The 12,038-nt window shown below is 37.3% G+C and overlaps 1 protein-coding gene across 2 annotated transcripts in view; it reads left to right on the top strand.

Moving 5' to 3' along the window:
* LOC5567552 (clavesin-1) overlaps positions 1 to 12,038 on the top strand; it is a 50,145-nt gene that overhangs the window by 25,549 nt on the left and 12,558 nt on the right. Inside the window, exons 1-2 of one of the 2 annotated variants that reach the window (XM_021849945.1) lie at positions 4,377 to 4,955; positions 11,215 to 11,673. The exons of the other annotated variant lie outside the window; for it this stretch is intronic. Coding sequence (XP_021705637.1) covers positions 4,529 to 4,955; positions 11,215 to 11,673 — 886 coding nt within the window. The 5' untranslated portion in view covers positions 4,377 to 4,528. Of the gene's footprint in view, positions 1 to 4,376; positions 4,956 to 11,214; positions 11,674 to 12,038 lie in introns of those variants that run through there. 2 annotated transcript variants of the gene reach the window in all.

Below are 12,038 nucleotides of genomic sequence, written 5' to 3'. Positions count from 1 at the left end.
GCCAAGGGCGTAGCGTATCTTCGTTTGCCGCACACAGCAAAAATTTTAGATTTAATTATGTTTTTGATAAAAACAGTCTAAAAATAGTGTTTTACAAAATCCAGGATAACTCATGAAGCGGCAGATGGCGGCTGCTAATTTTTTATATACGACTAGTCAAGAACATAAGTTTCATTGTCCCGAAGAAAGAAAAGTGGGGCCATGTGGGGCTTTTTTGTTGTGGTGGTTTGAAAACTTGATGAAAATATGTTAAAAAATGCCTAAATTTGAGAAACTTTTCATGAATTTATATTTTTCAAATGTATTTCTAAAACATATTGCATGTTGACGAAGTGTTTTGAATAGATGACTTCTGGTATTCCAATAAACTTTTAAACGGAATTCAAGATAATTTGTCCCATATGCAAAAATTTACTTTTAACGCAATTTTTGTACCAGACATGTAAAATGCACTTAATTTGCTTTCTGAAAATGTATACACAATAATTTTTCTTGCCGTTTTTTCCCTCAAACCAGATTTTCTTATGATAGGCTGAAATTCAAGTTTTTCAGTTAAGACAATATTGAGCTCCATAAAGTGCGATGTTATAATGTAATTAATCAGATAAGATAGTTGGTATACAATTACACATGTTCTGAAAAATGAGAAATTCATCTCAATAATTCATTTAATTGAAAAAAGGTTTTTGAACTTTTGTAGCGAAATTTTGATTTCTGGCCCATAGTGTGGCGATCCGTGGCCTATACAGAAGTGTCCATGAACCCGGAATAGGGGAAGATCTCCTAGTACCGGATACCTAAGCCGCTAAATTCGTGATTCAAAAAAAAAAATAATTTTATACGGTCTTGATGCCTATCTATCTATCTATATAAATAAAAATTGAGTGGTGTTTGTATGTCACGAAATGGCTTCCGAACGGGTCAACCGATTTGAATGATTATTTTTCCGTTTTGTTCGTTAAGTGTTCCGACGTGTTTGTGTGTATAAAAATCCCAGGATATTCACCGGGAGAGTCGAAAAAATGAGCGCGAACGTAACTGTCATTTTGTATGGGACGATCCATAGCGTTTTTCAAAAGCCTACTTGATGGCAAGACGAAGTTTGCCGGGACCACTAGTTTATGATAGATATTATCGATTTTGTAGCGTACAACAATAAATTTGATAATATAATAGTTATTTATGCAACAAGTTGCAAAATAATGATTTTTTCAGCACGAGTTGTACATTTAAATACAGCGAGTGCTGAAAAAATCGAGTTTTGCAACGAGTTGCATACAACATTTTTTGCTATTTCGAAAAATGCCGTGTCAAATGGATGAACTCTAAAAGCACAAACAAACATTTCAAGAGAACCCACATGGGCATACAGCCATGCGTAGTTTCAATTCAGTATTTTTCAATCACGTAGGCTGTGATACAGTAGTACCCATGAATGTCACAAATTTTCTCGCTCCCATCGGTATCATGCAGATCTATGTTCCCTATTAGAGGAATGAACATGTAAGAAAGCACAGACAGAAGCTGACTACAAAAGCTGGACGATCCGATCCCACATCAGAATCGCCAACCTGTGTCACTTCGCTCGAGTCGACAATTGTCACCTCACTATACGACACCGACAATTATCACCTCACGCCAGTCGTAGAATAAACCCAAGAATCAGATGTAAATGTGCTTATTCTGTGCGGCATGTAGGGCGAGATCAGCCGGTAAGGTGTCGACTCGCTTCCATTTGATTAGCCGCCTCACGTCACCCGAGGTGAGAACGACTCGTTTCGACTCACACGCCGCGCAAAATATGCGTGGCATGAAGAGACTGGGACACTGGGTTTTTCGGTTGACGCCTACCAAAACAGTACTGAAAAGTGCTACTTTTCAGCACCGAAAAGAGTGCTGAAAAGTAGCACTTTTCAGCACTGTTTCTTTTGGTAGGAAAAGTAGGCCGTAATGTTGATCAAATTCTCAATGAAAAGTTGATAGATTTGCAACGGAATTGCAAAAATATAATTTTTGACATTGCATTTTGATGATGTATTTCAGTGCCAAATCGACCAATATTAAAAGGTGGCACCTAATACCGGATACGATCTGTAAATGCCTCGAATTCTTTAAATTGGTGCATCATTGAATGTTTTTACTCTAGGATTCGTATGTTATGTCAATTCAATGAATTTGCAACATTCACAAGAGTAATTTACTTAGTGTGAAAAAACCTCTTTCATATATGATGAAAAATAATACATTTTTCGTGTTGTTCTGAATTTTCATTCTTAAGATGAAGAAGAATCGAAGCCAAACCTCAAATTTTCAAGAGCACAAATCTGGAGAACCAAAAATCCGTTTAAGCTAAAAACTTAATCGATTGGTCACTAGCTGGAGGTGACCAATCGATTAAGTTTTCAGCTCAAACCGGTGTTCGGTTCTTCAGATTTGTGCTCTTGAAAATTTGTAGTTTGGCTTCGATTCATCTTCACCTTAATATACCAATAAAATCCATGAAAAATTAATATATTTGAAGACCTTTGGTGCAAAAACTGCAAAGATATCATGTAACAAATGAAGCTGTCCGAAACTGGGAGACAGGAGGTGCTAGACCAAAATTGTAGTTTGACCATACTTGGTTCAAATATCGTACAAAATACATTATCACATTCAAATTATGATGGTTTTCCATTATTCCTGCGCAATCAAAATTATGTTTCCGTATTTAAAATCATTATTAAAAAAGTTCAAGTTTAAGGCGATACGTTAACTTTTCAGTCTATAAAGGATAGCTTCCTTTTCTTCTAATACACCATTTTAATTGGGCCAAGATAAAAAAAAACGTCAGATTACCCGCAGTTCTTGTGGGAAAGGCTGCTCAAAAATGTTAAGGCCGCACGGGACGTCATCATAATCACCCTATCCATTTCCAGAAGCAAATCCCAAGAACCACTCCATATATCGATGCGAAAATGTATCACTATGATTCTATATATGTAGTGCACAACCTGATAAATTTTCAGCTTCATCGGTTCACTAAAACTCGAGATTTGCTTCCACAAAGTTTTGATGATTATTGTTAGAGTGAGACGAAAGATAGGGAAAATAACACGGTCTCCCGTGTCCCCTTAACAGGCAGACACATAATTCGTTTTCTTATATCCGAAAAAATACAAGAGAAGCGTGCTATCAGCTGAGACTGCCGATAAGCTCTCATAATAACGCTAAGCTGAGACACAGGGTCTGCCCCGGTTGGGACGTAACGACAATAGAAAGAAGAATTTATTAACAGTTCAGCAGTCACGTTATTACATTTTATACAACACTGATGTAGAATTCTCGCTTCCCGTACATAACATCAGCGCGGTGCGTCTGGCAGCGGCTAACCGCGCGACAACCGGAAAGTTAAAAACGTTCTTCTACGTCAGTTATTTTGGGCGTCGATCAACCTGTTTTCATAAGCATCGCACAATAATGGATCACGTGCAGTCCGTAGCATGTACATAAGTGACCACGGACAACTTTATACAGTAATGATGAACTGGATGCACAACGTAGCTACGCGTAGACATACATCACAGCCACTGTTAAACAGATGAGATTACGATATCCATAAATTTCGGCTTATTCAAATCCATACTGTAGTATGTATCGTACCAGTCAAAGCAATTACGATAATGAACTGATGATCAACCATGACCGATCAATTTTTGCCTTCTTTATTGAAGGTCAAGAGAAGAAGAATAAATCCAAGCGTAATTGTTAACGATTAATATCTACGGCCAGTCACTCCATACATAGGTACACAATCACACTATCAGCACAGTGTATACGAATTGAATATGAAGAGAATCGGAACAAAAACTGCACAAGCTTGTTCTTCTACTTTTTCGAATTACGCCCCCACTGTAACAGAGCCTGCTTCTAAACATTTATTAACTGAGAGCGTTCTTTGCCAAAGTTACTATATTCGCATTCGTATATCGTGTGGCAGGTACGATGATACACTATGTCCAGGGAACTCAAAGAAATTTCCATTACAATAAGATCCTGGACCAACAGGGAATTGAACCAAGACATCTTCGGCATGGCTTTGCTTTGTAGCCGCAGACTTTACCACTGAGTTAAGGAAGTCCCCATTCTTAAGCATCAGTGGATTAATCTGGCAGTCTCAGTGTCTTTGCACTAAGTCAACAAAAAAAGACAGTAGGTATACGAAAATGCGCACCTGCAATTACTGCATCCATCAACAAGTTGCCCATCGATTTCCGAACCCCATGACGTATGAACCAACCTTCGAATTGCGAGCTTAGAAAAACACCACGTTGAAGCTAAAAGGCTTACGATAGTCGATTTGGAACCTCAAAATGTTAGCTCCCTCACTCGTCTATTCGTATCTCAAACCAGTTGATCTCCGCCGTGCGTTAGCGACGGTTGGTCCTTTCCGCCAAACGATCACCTCTTCTATCTTTAATCGTCAATCGATCGCGGTCCGCGTCTTCAGCAATCCTTCCTTCCCAGTGATCAAGCGCAAACAGCCACCATGACTTTGAAGTACAACGAGAAAAACCATCCCTACGTCGATCTCGGTTCGGGGTACCAGATCTGCTTGCAAGATGATAGCTGCGGCCACGGTGCGGAACTGGAAGCGAAAGCGCGCCAATTCATTAACGAATCGCCGCAGAATTTGACCCGGGGCCTGGAAGAACTACGCCGGCTGATCGGGACCGATCCGGATTTAAATGTGCCAATCGAAAGCGATTGGTATCTGAACGTTTATCTGCGAGCCGGATTGTACGATGCCCAGAATGCATTCGCAATCTTGCAGGCCAATTCTAAGCAGAAAGCCAAAACTCCGGAGTATTTTGCCCCAATCAAGTCCTTGAGGCACGTGTACGAAGAGGGTGTCGTTTGGATACTCGCGGAACGGGACGAAGATGGTGCACCGGTGATTGTGGTGGAATCCGGAAGTTAGTAGTGACAGTTTTAGAATAAAAGATGGACAGTGCTGTTACGAATGATCTTGTCAGGTTTCTGCTGGGGCAACGTGTGTGAATTTCTAGCGAAATCTTCGCTACTGAGTTAATGAGTGTGCTAAAATTAAAACCAGAAAGCGTGGGAACAAACTGGTTTAGGAAGATGTCTGATAGTGGCCGTGGTGGGCAGTGGAAATTTTGGAAGCTGCGATTGTATCCGCAGTATCGAGTTCACTCTGATGCCGATAATGATAGACACTGAGAGAGAACATGTTTTTAAAGATGAAGATGAACTCGTTTGAAACGAAATCATTTTTCTTCTTTCTGCTGTATCGCCCAGGGATAGAGCCTGTTTGTCGGTTAGTATTCTTTTGAGCACTTCCGCAGTTTTTAACTAAGAGATTATTAGCCAAATGACCTTTTTTGAATTTGTATATCGTGTGATAAACTCGAATATTTATGCATGGAAATTCGTGACTTGAACTGATCTCATGAGCTATGTGCGTTTATTGTTACGGCGACTCAATCTCTAACAAAGCCATAATTATTTTATTTTTTAGTTTTGAATACTATATTACATGGTTTGTCATTGTTTCAAATATAATCCTCATTTTATCTGAATGCTTGCACACAAAATCTATTGAGAATTTTCCCCTAAATGGTACTATAAATTTTAACCGGGGATACCTCATATATTTCTTCAGAAATTTTGAGTTCCTTTAAAATATTTCTTAATTTATTTATGAAGTAAATTGTCAATGGATTTTTCAATTCAATAGTCCATTTAGGATTTAAGACTACAAAATGCTACAGCAGTTATTCCTGTAATTCTTTGAATCCTCTTTTCCCATAACTTCTTTTTCAGTTTTTTGGAATACTTAACGGAGAATTTTAAAAGACTTCTCTCTTGTAAGAATGTACCTAGCTTACCAGAATCAGTGATATATTTAGGATTTAGTTTAGAAATATCCACTGAAATTTTTCTGGAATTTTCTCCAATTATTTCTGGAAAATTTACTAAGCAACTCCATAGGAACGTTCTTCGAAGTCGAAGAATTCCTAAAGGAAGCTTGAAAAAATCTCAAGAAAATTTTAGATTCATTTCTAGTTTCTACATTGAAGCTACTCTGAACGATACACGAAACTGTAGCCGAATTCCATCCAGAATGAGTCGAAAAAAAAAATAAAAAACGTACTCAATAGTCTTCTATTTGGATTAAATTTTGCACATGTTTTCGGTATAGTAGAATAAGTGTTTTCCATAGAAAAATCGATCATTTTGACTCGAGAAGAACTTTTGAGAATGGCCTATAAGTTTTTGCTTGCAACTTGTTTGAAAAATTCTAACTCCGAAACTGTTGATTTTAAAGAAAAATGTTCTATGAAGAAGTTGTAGTGAACCGTTTGGGCTATAAGAAAAAAATATACACTGAAAAAATATTTTATTTATTTTCACTAATGAAAATGCCCTATTTAAGTATTTGAATAATATTTTTTGCATTAAACTCGATATAATTCGGAAATTACTACTTCTAGAGAAATTATTCATACAATCATTATGGTTTAGAATCATTTCAAGATTCTTATCGTATCACCAGAACGAATTTATTTTGACAAAATATCAAAATTTTGAAAATCGGCTAGAAGTCGTTCTTAGAAAAACTTTTTTATTAAAAATTTCTCCATCATGAAACTTAGTTCCAAACATCTGTTTACTATCAAGATTCTATGGTGAAAATTTAAAAAATAATAAAAATTGAGTTTTTGTATTATTTAAAATTTAAGTTTTATTTTTGAATTTTTCATAAACACATAAAATATTTTTTCAGTGTGTATATTTTACTTGTATGCCAAACGGTTCACTACAATTTCTTCATAGAACATATTTCTCTAAAATCAACATTTTTGGAGTTAGAATTTTTCAAATAAGTAAGCAAAAGTTTAGAGGTCATTTTCAAAAGTTATTCTCGAGTTAAAATGATCGAATTTCTATGGAAAACACTTATTGTACCATACCAAAAACATGTGCAAAATTTACTGCAAATCGAAGATGGTCGAGTTCTGCGACTGATCGATTTGACATGGAATTCGTCTCTACAGTTATATCTGAATTCTATGGAAGAATTGCTGGATGGGTTCAAAGAAAGATCACTTCCTTGAGAAACGAATCTTTGAAATAATCTCTGGAATAATTGCGGATGATATATTTGGAAAAATCCTGTATCCTAAACGGAAACCTAGGAAGAATTCTTTGTGAAATTAGTGAAGGAATCGCTCGAAAATCTCCTGAATAAATCTTTGAATTATTAACTGAAACTTTAAGCAAACAGCTGAATTTTAGTCTCAGGAAATCATAGTAATATGTGGCGTAACGTCACGAAAAATCCTCACAGAAATTATTAAAAACATCCTCTCATCTCTCAGAGTTGGTTTCTTTTCAGGCATGAGGGCTCAAGTTCATATTTTAAGACACTTAGCTGCCAGCCCTGTAGACTATTCACATGTCAATTGCCTAGCGCCCCTATTTTAAAGGGCCCCCGAATTTGACTTCACACCGGGCCCCGAGAACCCTAGCTACGCCACTACCACGAACGCTTAATTCAGGGCTGATTGCGACTAAGTATCTTCAAAATAGTCACTTTAAATATCTCTTGCTTACGGTTACTCTAGAAATCTCATCATTGTTTGACAATTCATCCAAATACTACTTCACAAATTTCTGAAGAATTAGCATTTAAAAGATTTCCGATTAGAGCATCTCCAAAAATCAAAGTAGTTATTTCTCCAGAGAAGCCTGTATTGATTTCTCAGGATTACCTCCAAAATTTTCCAGAAAAGTTCTTGAAACAATTTAGCCAGGTATTTTCAGGGATGTTCTCATGTTTTTTTTATTATTGGAGAGATCTCTGGAAAAATCCGGGAGGTATTTGTGAAACAAAGTTATAGTCATCTTTGATGAAACTTTTATAGAATTTGCTGAGGATTTCTGAAAAAAAAACTCCCCAACTCCTGAAGTTTTGATGGATTTTGTAGATATATAGTCAAACTAATTATTGAAAAATAATTAATCGAAATCCCGAATAATACATTGTAGGATTTTGCAAATTTGTGGAAAAAAAACCTGAAATCTGAAGATTTTTTTATTGTGAGAATGATTGGAATAATTGTTGTAGTATTTGCTGATGTGAAAACCTAAGTAAAATTCTGAACAATCCATATATAACTTGAGATTTAAAAAAAAAATTAAAGGAGTGAACCGTAAATGAATTGTTCGAGAAATTTCTTGAGAAATTTTAGGAGTACCTAATGAGGTTTAATTTAATGGGGATTCCTGAAAGACCCAGACAACCAAAATGTACTTATAACGAAATATATAACGTAAAATTAAATTCTCTTAAAAAACTATGAAATAAGGCTTTGAGGATTTTTATGGAAAATTAGCTAAAGTAACTAGTGTAATTCGCCTTATGTCGAACGGCTAAGAATCTGGCCTATTATTGAATAGGCCGGGTATTTCCTATGGAGTGTTCAACAATAAGCGATCATTTTAGCCGTTCAACAATTGGCGAATCCTGAAATATCATACAAAGCAAAGCCATGCTGAAGGTGCCTAGGTTCAAATTCCGGTCGGTCCAGGATCTTTTTGTCATGGAAATGTCCTTGACTTCCCAGGGCATCGTACCTGCCGCACGATATACGAATACGAAAATGGCAACACTGAAAAAGAAAGCTCTCAGTTAATAACTGTAGAAGTGCTCATTAGAACACTAAGCTTAGAAGCAGGCTCTGTCCCAGTGAGGACGTAATGCCAAGAAGAAGAAGAATATGTGTCTGGAAAACAACACAAGAATAATTTCTGCGAGGAATCTGAGAATAAATTTCTGGGGAAGCCAGCTGATAAGAATCATGAGATACAAAACATTGAAGAAAATTTGGCAAAAGCGCCACCTAGCGGATACATTCTCAATAAGATTTATTGATAGATAGCCCTTGATCTGCTGAATAACTTGACACCAACCTTCTAGCTCTTTTGGATGTTGAGATATCCATTTGAGGCCAATTTTGGACCCCTCGTGTCCACGCTTATTCCGTTGCCTAGAAATAGGGGAGGGGTCAGGGAAGATGTCTCGCCCAAGGATTGTAAGATCAACTAACCGCATTTACTTCAAATTTTGTTTTGAATTAATTGATTTATTGGTCTCCGTATTGTGGCCATTTGAAAACTCAAGGTTCATCTTGGGATTTTAAGGGTTAAAAAAGAGAGAGAGTTCTTCCAATAGAAATAGAGACTTTTTTTGAGACATGAAGCAAAATACCATGTCCCTAAAAAGAAACCTGCTACCAGGCCTATTTTATATATAAAGCCAATTTAAAATATTAAATAACATACTTCATTATGGAAACATTGATTGTGTGAAGACTTTATGTAGAATTTATCGAAACAGTTTTCAAACGCATTATTATATCCCTAACAATTTAACCCCCAGTTAACTTGGATTGATTATTGCATATTATCTGTTATAATCAGTGAATCAATTGTCAACCAACACGCAGCAACACAGACATTGTCCACTCCTCTTTTCTTGTTGCAACAATTTTGTTCCGCAACAACAATTTATCACCATTTGAACAGAATATGACAATGATCGCTCAACACATGCACATCCATTTTCTAGGCTTCCCATTGCAATTTTGTCATTTTTTTTTTCATTGCTTTCTCTGTGCTGGAAAACATTGCCACATTATCGAACAGCATCTATAAAACAAATTTTGTGTTTTGAAAAACTGATTAATCAAGAGTTGAAAAGATTGCAACAATGTTGTCCTGTGATTGTCATGACAATTTTTCTATTGATTATATCCCAATCCGCAAAAGTTGGGACAAACGGTGATGAGCGCGCATGCTTTGTCGTTTGTTTGTCGTCTGTTTTGATGACCATTTGATTCTTTGATTATAGTACAAGGTCGTGAAACTTGAATGCAATTAAAAAAAAAAAATACATGAGAAGACTTCTACACAAATCATTGGTAATTTATGGCAAATTCTTATTACTGATTTATGCGTTTTCATAGAATTGATGAATATCGCGTATGCGTTAAGTGATAGCACATTACCGTCTTTGGGGAAATTTCAGTACTTCCATTCCGAAAGAAGTCGTCACTATGACCTTTTGCGTCATAAGTAACAATCTCGGGGATGGGAATCGATCCCAGATCCTTGACGTAAGATGCGTGTGTTCTAACCACTACACCAGATCTGTCCCATTCAAGGAGTTAGGAGTTAAGGATCAACCTATTAGTTGAGAACTTGGCCGACAAGGGCGCTTTTTCGAACTTGCATTATATGTACATTGAGGGATAAGAAAATAATCATTGAAACATATGATATCTGTAGATCTTGATGAATTGGAAGGTTGGTGTCTTGGGAAGAGTTGTTCAATAACTTAAGGGCTGACATGCGGTGGTCATTCAGATACGGAATTCCGACAGTGCTAGTGTGCATGAAAATCTGTCAGGACCTTGAAGACATAGAAAGATGGCGTCTTCGGCAAAGATACTCAGTAAGTCAAGGACTATCATTTTTCGAGCAAGTTGATTCAAAACTTTGCCACCAGGCGCTAGTGTGCAGTGCATGCAACTTTGGTTTTACAGGTGTCTCAGGTGCCTGACCAGTTAGAAAGATGGTGTCTTGAGCAATGTTATTCCGTAGCTCAACGACTATCATTATCCTATGGATTCAAGATTATGCTAACAGGCAGCGCTAGTGAGCATGAGTCTTTTGTTTTGTAAATATCTCAGTATCCTGCCAACTTAGAAAGATGGCTCCATCTTTTGGCAAATTTGCTCAGTTAGGCCTATCATTGTTCGAGCCATGGAATTCAAATTTTTGCCAGCAGGTAACATCAGTGAGCCTGAAACTTTTGTTTTACCGATATATCAGGATCCTGACCACTTAAAAAGATGACGTCTTTGGCAACGATGTAGCTTAAGAGGTAGGCTGGTTTAAGCCGAAATAGACATAACAACCCTAGTTGAGTAATATTTTGATGAACATCATGACCCTCTATTTTGATAACTCCTTAAGATATTGATCATTTATAAAAACAATCGTTATTCTGAATTTCGATCTTAAGTAGAAGTTGGAGTGTATCACAAAATTTGGAAACCTGACAAGATCATTCTAATCCACCTAGATGTTCTGTTACCGATTTGAACATCATCTATAATTACCGGTTCATTTTAAACGAAACAGAACGCTGGAACACCTCCAAGGTAACCGTCGAGGAGCTCAATTCGGCCGTTAGTGCCCTGGTTGGCGTGTTGACCCTCAGCGAGGAGGCTCAACTGCACGGTGTGAAGCTGCTGTTCGACATGGAAGGTCTAGCCATGTCCCACAACATGCAATTCACTCCCAAATCCACCGGAATCATGTTGCATCTGATCGAAAACTGTTCCTCTGTGCGGACGGTCAATACGCACACCATTAATGCCGGAATGATCTACAACATGCTCTACGCAATCATCAAACCACTCCAGTCGAAGAGGATGCGCGAAATGATGGTGATACATGGCAGCAAAATTTCGTCGCTGGCTAAATACATCAACCCAAAGATTCTACCGGCGCGTTTTGGCGGAACTTCAAAAGCGCCCATCTGCCAGGGGCGAGTGTTTGCCGAGCTGATGATGTGCTACGACGAGTGGCTGTCTAAAAGTGAGTAAGATGCGGAGCAGGAAGGGGTATCGACTCTCAGAGGGTTAACCTTGAAGTTTGTGAATGTTTTTTTTTCGTTTTTTGTCACACATTGAGAGGGTTCGGGGGTTTAATTATGTGAAAAAGAAGCCAGAAGTGAATTGAACAGTAAGTAATCGAATCGAACGTTACTTGCTTAGCATAGAAGCAAATGCGTAGTGCTATCGAAGCGTGAAGGTAAACACATCAAGCAATCAAATATGCTGACTTCCGTATCAAGATCGATTTTAAATTATGCCGTTGGAGAAGTTTTAATGGTCTTGGATGTAAAATGATTATGCACTATTTACAAGCGTAACAAAAACATTGAAACAATGTTGGAAAAC

This window comes from Aedes aegypti, chromosome 3 (genome assembly GCF_002204515.2).
Source record: "Aedes aegypti strain LVP_AGWG chromosome 3, AaegL5.0 Primary Assembly, whole genome shotgun sequence".
Classification (NCBI taxonomy): domain Eukaryota; kingdom Metazoa; phylum Arthropoda; class Insecta; order Diptera; family Culicidae; genus Aedes; species Aedes aegypti.
The sequence above is the reverse complement of the archived record's forward strand: the minus strand, read 5'-3'. Positions and strand labels throughout refer to the sequence as shown.